Below are 15,710 nucleotides of genomic sequence, written 5' to 3' on the forward strand. Positions count from 1 at the left end.
GATTATTTTTAGTCATTTCAAATTTTTAAAAAATGTTATTGTGCTCTGATCTGAGTCAAACATTGAGTGTTTGTCCTGCATGTGGCGAGTAGAACTGTTTTTCTTCAGCACAGGAGAGATACAGTCAGATTGCGAGGGGCTGGTGCCGCTGCATCCAGGCCATCATTCTCCCTGCCCCAGAGAGTGCATGCTCACCAGGGGCTTTGGGGAAACCTGTCCCGTACTTTCAGTATGAACTCTTTCCAGGAACTGTGGATCAAATCACAGGTTCCAGCTGCCTAAGGTGCAAACTACAAAAGTAATTCCTGTCCCCCAAAATTGAACCATAATCTGTTTATGAGGGCTTCTGGAATTTTTTCAAACACCTTGACTTCTTAAAGAAGTTAAAACAACAAAGAACACTTTATTAAAGAGATCTTTCTAAAGGATATATCCAGTCATGTGAGAATTTCTTATATAAGTAGTTATTTCCCCAAACAATTTTTGAAAATTGACTATAATATCATTCATAATGTATCACTGAACAGGAAGAAAGTTGGAAAAATTCTTTATCTATTTTCATCTTTCTCTTTAAAACTGTAGCCAGATTGAAAGAAAGGAGAATTACTGTTTTGCATGTTTATAGAAATCTTGATGAAACTTCTAACACTGCACTGCATTTTAAATGACTTTAGGTGCCAACCGCCAGCATTTCTGTGGAGGGTAATCCTGCTCTTAATCGTGTAAGATGGACCCATTCTGGACGAGAGATTGCCGTGGGAGATTCTGAAGGACAGATTGTTATATATGATGTGGGAGAGGTATGGAGCTCACTGCCTATAATTGTGATACATCTATTTAGCTTTCACAACATAGTAGTAACCCTATCTTTGGGGCTAAAACTTGTCTTTGAGGTTCATGAATTGTATAAACCAGTTGGTTGTAAAGATAATACTTCTCACTATAGGAATGATGCTCGAGATTAATTTTCTTTCTAAACTGCAGGTCCTATGTCCCCATACAACAGATTTTCAGGGTAATATGTGTTGGAAGTACCTTGTTTCTTGAAGCATGCATTGCTGGAAGCTAGAAATTCTTTAGGCAAAATAAGAAGTTTGGAATTATAGTGGAATTTGGACCTTTACAGAATTGCCATTGAGATAAGAGTTTATTTTTCTGTATTCATAGATTTGTTTGGGCCATGTAGTAGAAATCAAAAGTAATATTTTTTGAGAGTTATCTGACGATATTGTGAAATGTGAATCTTATCTCTTGAGCTTGTTGCAAAACGATACCATTGAATCCAACAGGATGAGCTGCATGCAGTTCTCTCACAAGTGCTTGGGTGGGCTATACACAATGCCAGGAGTGATTTCCTTTTTTTCAGTCCTGGCTAGTGCCTTTTTTATTATGTCTTATGATTCCCATCCTCTCTAGATGCTCTGAGGCCTGTGGCAGTTGGATCTGGAGAGAGATAGATCGAATCATTTAGAACAGCCAGTTGAACTATCTGCACAGATGGAATTGCTGTATCCGCACTATCCAATATGGTAGTCTCTAGCCACGTATGGCTGGTAAACACTTAAAATGCGGCTAGTACAACAGAAGAACTCAATTTTAAATTTTATTTAATTGCAGTAAATTAATTGTAAATAGTCACATGTGGCTGGTAGCTGCCATATTGGATTGGATATCATTGTCCAACTTAATCTGATCTAATTTTAGAAGCAAGCATATTCATTTACCACAGTGAATGGTTTGTGTCCTAATATGCCATGTCACATTCCTCCAATATTATTGTAACAATTATCAAAAAATTTTGGCCCTGGCTGGTGTAGCTCAGTGGATTGAGTGCAGGTCTGTAAACCAAAGGGTCGCTGGTTCAATTCCCAGTCAGGGCACATTCCTGGGTTGCGGGCCAGGTCCCCAGTAGGGGGCGCGCAAGAGGCAACCACACATTCTCTCCCTCTCTTCCTCCCTCCCTTTCCCATTCTCTAAAAATAAATAAATAAAATCTTTAAACTGAAAAATTTTTTTTTGGTCATTGGACTTGCTTAATGAGGTAAAAGCATCACAGACCTCTTTTTCCATGTTGCCCTTGGTGCATCACTAAAGGGGAAGAGGTAAGCCTACCTTCTGATGCAGGGATGAAAATATCAGGAGAGGTTATCTTATGCTCCAACAAAAATAAATACTTTTAAGAAACCAGCTTTTTGAACCATGCTTCAAAAACTCTTTCATACTAGGAATGGTGCAAGAAATAAACATTTTTAAGATATTCCTCTCCACCAACAAAATTCATGAGATAGTGCATAGGAGTTATAGTCACAGCGTCGTTGTTATTTTCTCACACAGTGATGGTGACAATAACACATTCATTTCTAAGGCTAAATTCATTTCATTCATGTGTCACAACACATTCCACAAACACTGTCTTTTGTTTCAAAATATGTCCCTGTAATTACAGAAAGGCCATTAGGGTCAATTATTGCTTTTTAATGGAAAAATTATTTGTAAACAAAGTGAATAATAGTGAGTAAACTGATCTTTTATTTCAGAATACATAAAACATTATCTTTCTTTTAACAGCAGATTGCTGTCCCCCGAAATGATGAATGGGCACGGTTCGGCCGAACACTTGCAGAAATTAATGCTAACCGGGCTGATGCAGAAGAGGAAGCTGCTACCCGAATACCTGCTTAGCTCCTGAAGGATATGATAGGTAGCCTTAGTGGATTTGGAGAAGACTCGAAATAGATCCTAAGACTATTTGCATGCTTCTGTCTAAATGATAATTAAAAGGAAATTTCATGTATTAAACCATGGATTTAATGCAGCAAGCAAATCTTATTATGTCCCTTTTTATATATAACACGCATCTTGTTTTGGATTTGTGTCATTTTTAATACAGCTGATTGACTTTCCTGAATGCAGCTTTTTTCAAATTCTTATACACAGGTGTATATTTGGGATTAGTTATTCTTTTGAATTCTTTTCAACTTATAACACTATACAGTTATTTCTAGAGCACAGATTAAATAAGTTCTTCATATTTTTAAATAATCATAATTCCCTGTTATACTGATAATGTTCTCAGTAACCATAATATGTAGGAACATTTGTTTATTTTAGCTATAGCATGCATACATCTATCCAAGTTACATTCTAATATCCTTTTTCTTCTTTATAATTCATGTGATAGCTATCTATAAATAAAAACAAATATGGTTTAACTTTTCAAATTTTCTTAAAGTGTCTTTTTTTTGTATCTTTCTTTCAGTTCCTGTTGCAAGCAGCTACCTCAAATGTCATAAAGCTTTTTGTCTTAAATATACCATACAGTATACTATAGATTTCCCAATTTGTTGTGAACTGATGTTTAGATAATGTCAGTGAAAAAAGTTTTTCCTTTGTTAATATTTGCTTTACTCCCTTATTTTCTGTCCATTTAAGATATGTTTAGTTTAAAGAATAAACAGAAAGCTGCCTATTATTTTCACTGATTGAGATTACTATGTATATGAACTCACTGAGACTAAAACCCCCTTTAAGAGAAATTGATTTCATGGTTGCAGCAGCCATGAAGGAAAAGTGCTCAAATGAACTTTGCCATTGAATCAACTTTACGTCTTTTTTTTTTTAAGATTTATTTATTTATTTTTAGAGAGAGGGGAAGGGAAGGAGAAAGAGAGGGAGAGAAACATCAATGTGTGGTTGCCTCTTGCGCGCCCCCTACTGGAGACCTGGCCCACAGCCCAGGCATGTGTCTTGACTGGGAATTGAACCAGTGACCCTTTGGTTCACAGGTCGGTGCTCAGACCATTGAGCCACACCAGCCAGGGCTCAACTTTACATCTTGAGGTCTGTCACCACAGCCTTGTAACCTTGTCTACAAGTCTGAAAGTAAGTGACAAATATCTAGTAATTAGTGTCAAAATCAACCTGTTTCAGGATTAGCAGGAAAATGATTAGATCTTGATTTTATCTACTTGAAATTGTTCATTTCCCTAATCTTGACCTTTCGTTCTTCTAAAGTTTAACTAATTAACAGAAGATGAAATAGAGAAGAAGAATAGCAACCAGACTTTGAACATTTTTGTTTGGTTTGATATTTTAAAATAATTTTAGGCCCTAGCCGGGTACCTCAGTTGGTTAGAGCGTCATCCTGATATGCCAGGTTACAGGTTTAATTCCCGATCAGGGCACATACAAGAATCAGCCAAATGAATACATAAATAAATGGAACAACAAATTAATGTTTCTCTCTCTCCATGTCTCTCTAAAATAAGTAAAATAAAATAATTCTAACAAAGATCTGTTGGGAGATAAGTTTCCAAATAAAACTTTTTAACTATGAGTATTGTATAATGTAAGGAAACAGTTGACCAGGGAAATGAAACCCAACTCTGGTTCTAGCTTTGGCACTCATGAGAAACGTGGTATTAGCCAAGTCTTCGCATCTGTCTGTGCCTCATTCTTTTTGTCTAGGAATTTAAGTTTGTATTGCCTTTCTAAATTGCCTTCCAGCTCTAAAATTATAATTACTTCAGGCAATTCTCTACTTTTATATATTCAGTTTTTATAGATTGACACTCCGTAATGGCCTATTATATACCAAAGACAAGGTTTTGTATCTGCAGGCAAACATTTCAAGTTATCTCATGGTAGCAGTGTCTGAAAGTTCAATTTTAGCAGAGTAACACAGTCTTTGTATAGGAAAATTCATATAATCACTGTAATAGTTATTATATTTTTGCCCTTAGTTTGTAACAAGGACTAGAAAAAGTGCAAACATAATTATGACTAAGGTTGGAAATTAAGAGACGTGGCAAATCAGATGCACATTGGACTCAAACTGATGTGTTCAATTGTGAAAGAAAAAAATGTAAGTAATATTTGCAAAATATTTATCACCAAAGAGTTTTTGCTTCTGGGGAATAACTTCTTCCCTTTCCCTCCAAAAATCCAATGTGGACCTTTGCCTATTTAACTTAAGTCTACATTTTTAGGAACACATGAATTTAACATGAGGAATTGCTTTTTAAGGTTGACTATGTAGTAGCAAAATAGAAAATACTGAGACTGTCAATGTTGCAAAATCTTCTGAGAGATGAAGTCGACTAGAAAAGTGTGGCAGAGTTCCATCACAGTTTTAGAAATGAAAACCTTTTTAATTTCGGAGAATATTAAGTTATGAAAGCATACCTTATCTTTTACTAGTTATATTTATTTTTTTCTGAGTGGGAAGCAAGCCATAGCTTTCTGGCTATTTTTTTTTATTGTTTGGTTATTCTCTTTTTGAATGAGTAGAGAACTATCTGTTGCCTTTGTTTATGTTAAGGAAGAATACTCAGTATTGCAGACAATAATTAACTTGCAGAAAACCTCAGAAACAATCATTTTTTGTTATTTAAATTTTAAAAATGCATTGGAAGAAGCTATCTTTCTGTTTATAAATTCAGTTTCTTAACAAAATTTAGAAAATCTAGATATAAAATCATGTTGCAATAATGCTGAGATACTGCATCTTCAAAGAACAGATGGCTTAATTTAGGGGAAACTAAGAGAAAGTCATGTTAGGGATGATCCTAGTCTTTTCGTATTGCAGGAATGTTGATTCATTCTGTGTTGTGCTAGTCCTGACGGACTATGGCCTCTACCACCGGAACCCTATGGAACGGAGGGGCTTCCGTGAATTAAAATCTGGTGTGAACCTTATGATTTTTCACTTCCATTGTTTTGGGCAGTGCATTTTAAATTTTTAAAAAATTTTTACTTTTCACTTATTGATTTTTATAAAGAGAGAGAAACATCGATTTATTTTTCCATTTATTTATGCATTCATTAGTTGATTCTTCTATGTGCCCAGACTGGGGATTGGACCGGCAGCCTGGATGTATTGGGATGACACTCTAACCAACTTAGCTACCCAGCCAGGGCTGGGCAGTGCATCTTTTTTTTAATCCTCACCCAAGGGTATGTTTATTGATTTTAGAGAGAGAGGAAGGGGAAGAGAGAGAGAGAGAAGAATCTATGTGAGAGAGAAACATCACTCTGTTGCCTCCCATATGCACCCTGACCAGGGATTGAACTGGCAACCTGGGTATATACTTTGACCAGGGATCCAACCCACAAAATTTGGTGTACGGAACGATACTCCAGCCAAATGAGCCACCTGGCCAGGATGTCAGTGCATTTTTCAATGTCTTGTCCACAATCCCTGTATTTCAACATTGTCATTGTGAAATTTTCTAAATAGGAAAATGCCATACCATTAGATGTATATCAGAGAGAATGGAGCTTCAATTACAGCCTTAGCTGCTCAATGCCTATGAGAACAAAGTTGTTTAAAACATGACATTCCATCCACACTGGTGGTGGTGTGCCTGAATCTTGGGCATAAATTAAGGTTGAAATCCATTGGCTTGGCCTCATGTGTTCATTTAGTGATGGGATTCCCGTTGATATTTTTTTCCAAGTTACATAGAGGCAAGAACGGAATTTGCTTTTCTGCTATCATTGTGCTGATTTCTAGGCAACTAGGGACCTTACAGGTTTGGGGAAAATACCTGGGAGTCACTTTTGACTCATTAAAAAATGCTGGAAAATTATTTACTTGCAGATTTCGTTCACAGATTCTAGAGGCTTCTAGTGCTACCGGAAAAACGTTGCCCAAAGGCAAGAAGGAAAGAACACCCACGTTCACCATTTCTTTTGCAGTGAGGGTTACAATTAAGAACATTCTTCTTTGAACAAATTTCCATCTTACTGTCCCCCAAAGGTAATAAATTTCTCGTACCTAGTGTACTATATTTTATGAATATTTGCTTATACTTAGGGTATTGTAGTTTTAAAATCCTTCTCACATATAAGAAACACATTTTGGAAAAAAGGTCCTACATTCCTAACCAAAATGCCTACAGGAATCATATAATTGTAATGCCTTTCTCAGCAGGCTGATGCTCTCAGACCTTTTGTTGGACTTGAAATTTACAGATTTTCTTTCTGCCCTGCACTTTTCAGAAGTTGGGGGACCCAGAGTTCCCCAGCTTCTGAAAGTTCGAATGGATTTCAGGTATTTAAGTTTTCAGTATGTAGCTTGTAGACACAGATAGTTTCAACATAGCCAATCAGCAATCTTTCATAAACTTTTCTAAAATTACAGTATTTTGTGTCGTTCGTTTCATAGCAGGAATCTCAGATTTTGCTTCTTAATATTCCATTACCAGCTTCCAGTCAGAGGATGGAACAGCTTGCACTCAGGTAGGCTTTCAGAAAGGTCTATTTCACTTCGTGAGGTCATTTATTCAGGTCCCCGGTAATGTATTATGCTGCTTCTCGTTCAATGTACTTGATTTGGTCAGAAAGCTGTGGGGCAGTGATTGTGTAAGGTGTAGAACACACCTACGTGTGGCTGAACATGCAGGGACCTGACTCTGTGATTCTGGAAATCAGGTCTACCACCAGTAAGGCTTTGATGGCGAGTAATTTTATCTTTTGTGAATTTTTGTACTAGGGTTTTTTCTTTTAAACTTTCTGAACAAAGTAATGTAAATGCTTTGGAACAAGATCCCTTACTACTTCAGGCAGTCTAGTATGTGAGGAAAAGAACACAGGGCTCAAAAGACCCAAGTTCTGCTTTCCTGGTACCCTCCTCGCCAGTAGCGTCAGCTGGGGCGAGAATTGGCATTTTCATCTGTTAAGTGAGAGGGAAAGACCGCTTTTTGCAAAGATTACATGAGATATTGTGCATGTAAAAACGTTTGTAAATTAGATTATAAAGTACCGCACAAGTAAGGGTTTTTATTTCTTTTTTCTTTATTAAAATACTAGAATGGAGACTATTTTGTGTAGCTAGCTGCGCAATGTAAAAAGTTCTCATCTTGTAAAGATTAAGTGGCTTGGTAGTCAAGAAAAAACCATTTTTTTAATTCTAAGAAATCACACCACAATTTGAACCCTCAGATGTTTGGGAGTAGCGGTAATCCGAGGAAAAAATATTAATTGCCCTTAATCAAGGATATTTTCCCAGGAATGTTTTCTCTTATTCTGTGGTCTAATTACAAATTATGCTAGTGGGAAAAAAATGACCCCCTCTGAATGTCCAGCTGATACTACTCTGCTGTTCATATGTTAGTTACAGAACATAGATTGTGATATTGGAAACTTTGGAAAAGGGGAGGCGGAACCCCTTTTTGTGCTTTTTGTAGGAGCACAACTGGAATCAGACGCTTTCACAAAAATCTGGGGAACAACAGTTACTCAACCACTCCAGCTTATGCAGTACCCTTCCTTCTTCCTTAGGGTCAGTCCCCTTGAAAATAACACGTTTACTGTGGGAAGATGAGCACTAGAGGGAGGAGCTTCGATCCTTGGGGACATGTGTGGCTGTCAGGCTGAGGGGAAGCCCCAAGTTTAGTCCTGTGGGAACAGCTTTTATCTAACTCACCTCTGAATTGGCAGGTCTCTGCTGTCTCATAGTATCCGATCGATGATTTCCAGAAATCAGTCAAAACCAGACTTGTAAATGAATGCCAAATGAGCAAGAAACTTGGTAAAATGACTAGGTCCTTCCTGATGGGCCTCGTTTGCAATAATGTTTGATGCAATATTAATTTGTCACTACATTGAGAATCATTTGATGAATTTGGAGGATCCTTCACCTTCCAAAGGCTTTAGCCTTCCCGCAACTCACGAGCTACTTGGCTAGGATTTGTATCAAATGAGAAAAAGGACTTTTGTGTTTTGTGTAGAAAGTCAGATAAGAAGTACAATGTGATTCATAGGAGACTTCCCCTGGTTTTCTGTTCCTCATCTTTGGCAAGTCCTTCATCTTCCTAGACCTTCATCATCTCTATTGTAAAATGAATGCTGCAGTAATCAGTGCTACAAAGGAATAATGGGAATAATACATCTACATAAATCAGTAGCCCTAAAAGGCTAATATCAAGATGTTGCTCTTTATTTGGAATCATACCAACTGAGAGGAAACAGTGCACTAATAAATCCTAATGTTTCATTGGTAGATGAATTCCTTCAAATTGTGCTGGTCCTGAGATTGTAGTTCTTGTTCAGAGTCTTGGACTTGGAGGCAACTTATGTGGAAACTTAACCGCACGCTTGAGCAAATGGCTTCCCCTGTGTAAGCTTAGTTTCTCGTCCTCCAGGGCGCAGGGTTGTTAAACCAGCGCACATGCGAAGGTGAAGCACCACACAAATACGAGGCGTTGTTGTTACGGGGGGTGGTGGGTAAAACCCTGCAACAGGTTCAGTAACTTCAGTACCTTGTATAAGTTGATAGGCTCTATCTCGGCTGTTAAAGGTTAAAAATAAACTCTTACAAATCAGAGATTTCTGTTTTACCACACAAGGCTTTCTGGGTTGGCCAGTTAGGATTCCCTCCTAATCTTATCTTAACTTTCTTTTTTCTGCTTCCTCTACTGTGAGAGACCACAAAACCAGTATGAAATGTTTCAAAGAAATAAAACTGGGAAGATCAACACTTTATACTTAATGGAAATATATGTCTTTTGTTTCCAAAGTATATCATTTCCTCTGCCTTATAAAGAACTGGCCTTTGTACATTCTAACCATGTAGTCTTAATAACTGGTAGCATTTATTCAGCATTTGCATTCTCTCTCTCTCTCTCTCTCTCTCTCTCTCTCTCTCTCTCGTATTCTAGCTCCCCTATAATATGGGAACGATTATGATTACTAATTTAAAAAAACTGAAACCAATTTGAAATGATTTCTGTGAGCCTGATCTGCAGCCAATTTCCATGGTATAAATGCTCCCACCACAGCCAATAGTAAACTACAATGTGATGTCACTGAACATGGAGGTGGGGAGATTCACGTATAATTGATTCTCATTGAGCTGGTGCAAGCCAGGTCCAGCATATCTCAGGGCGTGGGGACATGACACAGTTTAGGAACTAAACCCGGGCAGTCTGGTTTTAGAGTTGTGATCTTAACCACTATACTATACTGCCTTTATGATCCCAGTCTACCAACAAGTCGGTATTTTATTCAGATAAGCCTACATGCATGCCGTGCCACACGCTTAAAAGACCATAAGGCAATTATGTAAGAAAGAGAGGACTTAGGGTTTCTCTCCTGGTTTCTGGGAACCTACGAAGTGATTCTAGAACTTTCTATGGTTCATCTGGCTGACTCAAACTGCTGGCTGAAGAAGACAGCGGTAGCTATAAGTGGACAGGACTACAGAACCGACAACTGAGCAGGGCTCCCTTGTGGCTTCTCTATTAGCAAAAACTCTCCCTGCAACCCGCTTAGCAATCACTACCTTTCTCCTTCCTAGGCCTTCCCCTGACGTTTGCAGTGCCTGAGGCAGTAGGTCAAATATTTCAATGTTACAAATTTAAACTAACAAGCTGTTATATTTATTACACGCATGTATGTACAGCCTGGATTTTACAATTTTCACACTTCTCAGAATTCCTTGTCAGAAGGTGGCAGCCAGAGGGGAACTGGCTCACGCCCAGTCCTTTTCCTCTTCCACCAGCTCCATGTGTTCTGTGATAGGCCTCAAAGGAACAGTTGTGGATTCTTCAGCCCACATGCCTAAGCCTTGTGCCCCTGCAAATACCACCTCTGGGTCACCCTTTAGACTCAGGGTGTGTTTTGGGGGAGACGGATGGACCTGGTTGAAGTAGGCTTATGAAGACCCTGGAAGCTGAGCTGCTTAGGCAGGAAATTTGAGTTCAGGTGCCTTGAATATGATCTAAAATGGAACCAAATGGGCTCCAGGTGGGCATATCCTGTTGGCCCTATAGACTCTATACCTTTCAGGTAGAGGCACAGCTACAGGAAGGCATAGGCTCAGAATTTTTGATTTAAGGGACTCTAAAATGAAGCAACTAAAGGCAGTGCTGGGCCTTTTCTCTTAAATTCGGTTTTTAAAAATCTATTTTTATTGAGGATGTAACATTGTGTAAGTCTAAGGTGTACAACCTGTTGACATGTTTACATATTGCAGTATATAAACAGGCGTAGCATGCTAGAGGGGTAGCATTAACTAAGACCTCTATCATGTCACATATTTATCTTTTTTGTTCTGGTAGGAACAGTTAAGATCTAGTGTCGTAGCAACTTTGGTATTGTTGTCTATGATCACTATGCTGTGCTTTAGATCTCTAGGACCTACGTATTAGTTGCACGTTAGTGCCCTTAGAGGACATACCCCTAATCCTCCCCTTCCCCTCGCCCCGCCCCTGCCTCTAGTAATCACCAATATGCTTACTCTGTTTTTATGAGATTAGCTTTTTTAATGATAGATTCCACCTATCAGTGACATCGTACAGTATTTGTCTTTCTCTGACTTACCTCAGCATAGTGCCCTTATGGCCCACCCACATTGTCACAACGGCAGGATTTCTCTTTCTTTCTCGTGGCCGAATAACATTTCCTTATGTGTTTATACACCGCAACTTCTTTATTCACTCATCTGTCGGTGGACACGTAGGTTGTTGCCATGTCTCGGCTATTGTGAAGAATGCTGCAGTGAACGTAGGAGTGCATGTAGCTCTTCCATATACTGTTTTCGTTTCCTTGGGATATATACCCAGACGTGGAATTGCTAGATCTTATGCTAGTTCTATGTTTAATTCTTTTAGGAACTTCCATTTGGTATCAAATTTCATAGTGGCTGCAACAACAGTGTACAAGGGTTTTCTTATCCTCACATCCTCATTAACATTTACCTCCCCTCTTCTTTTTTAAAAAGTTTTTAAATATATTTCGTTGATTATGCAATTAAAGTTGTCCCATTTTTTTCCTCTCCTTTCTTCCCTTCCACCTTGCACTCTCCCTCCCACCAGCATTCCCTCACCTTAGTTCATATCCATGGGTCATACATATAAGTTCTTTGGCTTCTCCATTTCCTACACTATTCTTAACCTCCCCCTGTCTATTTTGTACCTACCATTTATGCTTCCTTGTACCTTTCCTCCCATTCTCTCCCCTCCCTGCTGATAACCCTCCATGTGATCTCCATTTCTGTGATTCTTGTCCTGTTCTAGTTGTTTGCTTAGTTTGTTTTTGTTTTTTAGGTTCAGTTGTTGATAGTTGTGAGTTTGTTGTCATTTTACTGTTCTTATTTTTGATCATCTTTTTCTTAGGTAAGTCCCTCTAACATTTCATATAATAAGGGCTTGGTGATGATGAACTCCTTTAGCTTTACCTTATCTGGGAAGCACTTTATCTACCCTTTCATTCTAAATGATAGCTTTGCTGGAGAGAGTAATCTTGGATGTAGGTCCTTGCCTTTCATGACTTGGAATACTTCTTTCCAGCCCCTTCTTGCCTGTAAGGTCTCTTTTGAGAGATCAGCTGACAGCCTTATGGGGACTCCTTTGTAGGTAACTGTCTCCTTTTCTCTTGCTGCTTTTAATATTTTCTCCTTATCTTTAACCTTAGATAATGTAATTATGATGTGCCTTGGTGTGTGCTTCCGAGGGTCCAACTTGTTTGGGACTCTCTGAGCTTCCTGGACTTCCTGAAAATCTATTTCCTTTGCTGGATTGGGGAAGTTCTTCATTATTTTTTCAAATAAGTTTTCAATTTCTTCTTCTCCTTCTGGCACCCCTATGATTCAGATGTTGGAACATTTAAAGATGTCCTGCAGGTTCCTAAGCCTCTCCTCATTTTTTCTGAATTCTTGTTTCTTCATTCTGTTCTGGTTGAATGTTTATTTCTTCTTCCTTCTGTTCCAAACTGTTGATTTCAGTCCCAGTTTCCTTCCTGTCACTGTTGGTTCCCTGTGCATTTTCCTTTACTTCACGTTTTATAGCTTTCACTTTTTTCCTCTATTTTGTGACCATACTCTGTGAGCATCCTGATTACCAGTGTTTTGAACTCTGCATCTGATAGATTGGCTGTCTCTTTGCTTAGTGGTATTTTTTCTAGAGCTTTGATCTGTTCTTTTATTTGGGCCATTTTTTCCAACTCGGCGCACCTGTTCTGTAATAAGGGGCGGAGCCTTAGGTATTCTCTAGGGCGGGGCAACACACATTGCTGCGTAGTGATACCATGTGTCAGAGAGAAGTCCGAGAGGGACCAATGCTGATTGCTCGGCTCTCCACCACCTTTCAGTCACTTCCCCAACTACCCACAAGCAAAATGGACCCTTCTGGTGCTGATTCTCAGGTGGGTGGGCTTGTGTACATTCTAGGACCCTGTGGGTGTCTCCATATGAAATCTCCTGTGAGGCTGGGAGTTTCTCCTGCTGCCTCAACCCCCACAGGTGTTTTCAGTCAGAGGCTTTAAGCCTTTATTTCCCGGTGTTGGAACCCTGGGTTGTGCGGTCTGTCTCACTGTCCGTTGTTCCTCCTGGTTTGTCCACACATGAATGTGGGATCGCCTGGTCCCCCAGCCGCTGGCTTGCCTCAAGTCCTCTCCGTTCCGGTGCCCGTCTCCACCCTCCTACTGGTCTGGACGAATGTTTCTTCTTTAACTCCTTGGTTGTTGGACTTCCATACAGTTCGATTTTCTGTCAGTTCTGGTTGTTTTTTGTTTTTAAATTTGTTGTTGTCGTCCTTCTTTGGGTTGTGCCAGGAGGCACAGTGTATCTATCTATGCCTCCATCTTGGCCAGAAGTCCTCCCTCCTCTCTTCTTGATGACGGCCATTCTAACAGGTAGGAGGCAGTATCTCACTGTGGTTTTGATTTGCATTTTCCTGCTAACTAATGATGTTGAGCACGTTTTCATGTACCTGTTGGCCATCTGGATATCTTCTTTGGAAATTTATCTATTTAGTTCCTATGCCATTTTAAAACTGGATTATTTGGATTCTTATTAAGGTGTATGAGTTCTTTGTGTATTTTGGGTATCAACCCCTTATGCAATGTATGATTTGCTAATATTTTCTCCCATTCTATAGATTGCCCTTTCATTTTTTTTGATGGTTTCCTTTGCTGTGCAGCTTTTTAGTTTAATGTCCTCCCACCTGTTTGTTTTTTATTTTGTTGCCTTTGCTTTTGGTATCAAATTTTTTAAATCACTGCTAAGACTAATATCAAGGAGATTACTGCCTCTATGTGTTCTTCTAAGAGCTTTATGGTTATCAGGTGTTATGTTTAAGTCTTTAATCCAATTTGAGTTAATTTTTGTGAGTGATGTAAGACCAGGATGCAGTTTCATTTTTCTTCATGTGGTTATCTATCTAGTTTCTCTAACACCATTTGTTGAAGAGACTGTTCTGTCTCCAACTAGGGTTCTTGGCTCCTTTGTCAATATTAGTAGACCATATATGCAAGGATTTATTTCTGTGCTCTCTATTTTGTTCCATTGGTCTATGTGTCTTGGTTTTATGCCCAATCCATACTGTTATAATTCTACAGCTTTGTAGTACAGTTTGAAATCAGGAAGTATGATACCTATACTGGCTTTTTTCCTCCTCGGGATTGTGTTGGCTATTCTAAGGTCTTTCATGGTTCCATAGAAATTTTAGTATTGATTTTTCTATTTCTGTGAAAAATACCATTGGAATTTTGATAGGGATTGTGTTGAATCTATAGGTCACTTCGAGTAGTATGAACATTTTAACCATATTCTTCCCATCCATGAATATGGGTTATCTTTCCATTTGTGATTTCTTAAATTTCTTTCATCAAGTTTTCATTATACAGATCTTCCACTTCCTTCTTCAGATTTATTCCAAAGTATTTTATTGTTTTGATACTGCTTTAAATGGAATAGTTTTCTTAATTTCTTTTTCAGGTGTTTCATTATTAGTGTAAAGAAACACAACTGATTCTGTATGTTGACTTAATGCCCTGCCACTCTGAGGCCTTAAAGCCGCAGTGAGCCTCTTGCGGCAGCACGTCTCGCAGGCAGCACGTCTCGCAGGCAGCACGTCTCGCAGGCAGCATATAGTTGGGTCTTTTTTTTTTTCTTTAATTCATCCAGCTCCTCTGCCTTTTTTCATTGGCAAATTCAATCCATTCGTATTTAGAGCTATTATTGACATGAAAGGACTAATGCCATCTTATTGTTTTCTGATTGTTTTTGCATTTCCATTATTTCCCTTTCCCTCTGTTATTGCCTACCTTTGTAAATTGGTGATTTTCTATGGTGGAATGGTCTGTCTCCCCTTCATCTTTTGTGTATCTATGTTTTTGCTTTGTGGTTTCCATAAGGCTTACATAAAATATAGATAAAGTCCATTTTAAGCTGATAGTAACTTAACTTCGATCACCTACAAAAATTTTATCCTTTTACTCCCCACTCCCATTTGTATTTTAGTCATTTGCCTCTCTTTGTATTGAGTATTCATTAGCAATTTATAGTAGCTGTAATTATTTTAATACACTTTTCATTTAACCTTTATACTAATAGTTAAAGTGGTTAACAAACCATCCCTTACAGAATTAGAGTGTGCTGAGTGTGATTTATCTTTACCAGGGTGGTGTGCATATCCTATGTTTTCATGTCACCGATTAGCATCTTTCCATTTCAGCTTGAACAACTCCTTTCATCATTTCATTCAAGGTAGGTCTAGTGATGATGAACACCCTCAGCTTTTGTTTGTCTGCAAAGTATTTCTCCTTCATATCTGAAGGATAACATTGCCAGATGCAGTTTTCTTGGCTGGCAACCTTTATCTTTCAACAATTTGAATATGTCATTCTACTTTCTCCTGACCTGTGTTTTCTGCTGAAAAATCAGCTGATAGCCTAATGGGGGTTTGTAGGTTACAATCTTTTTTCCC

The 15,710-nt window shown here is 38.5% G+C and overlaps 1 protein-coding gene across 7 annotated transcripts in view; it reads left to right on the forward strand.

The window, feature by feature from the left end:
* DYNC1I2 (dynein cytoplasmic 1 intermediate chain 2) overlaps positions 1 to 3,206 on the forward strand; it is a 50,497-nt gene extending 47,291 nt beyond the window's left edge. For 4 of the 7 annotated variants that reach the window (XM_024561517.4, XM_024561521.3, XM_024561520.4 and 1 more), the window contains 2 exons: positions 675 to 800; positions 2,569 to 3,206. In XM_024561517.4, coding sequence (XP_024417285.2) covers positions 675 to 800; positions 2,569 to 2,682 — 240 coding nt within the window. In that variant the 3' untranslated portion in view covers positions 2,683 to 3,206. The remainder of the gene's footprint in view (positions 1 to 674; positions 801 to 2,568) is intronic. The other 3 variants (XM_024561519.3, XM_024561524.3, XM_024561523.3) reach the window with 1 other exon arrangement.
* The last annotated feature ends 12,504 nt before the right edge of the window (positions 3,207 to 15,710 follow it).

Source organism: Desmodus rotundus, chromosome 2, assembly GCF_022682495.2.
Source record: "Desmodus rotundus isolate HL8 chromosome 2, HLdesRot8A.1, whole genome shotgun sequence".
NCBI lineage: Eukaryota > Metazoa > Chordata > Mammalia > Chiroptera > Phyllostomidae > Desmodus > Desmodus rotundus.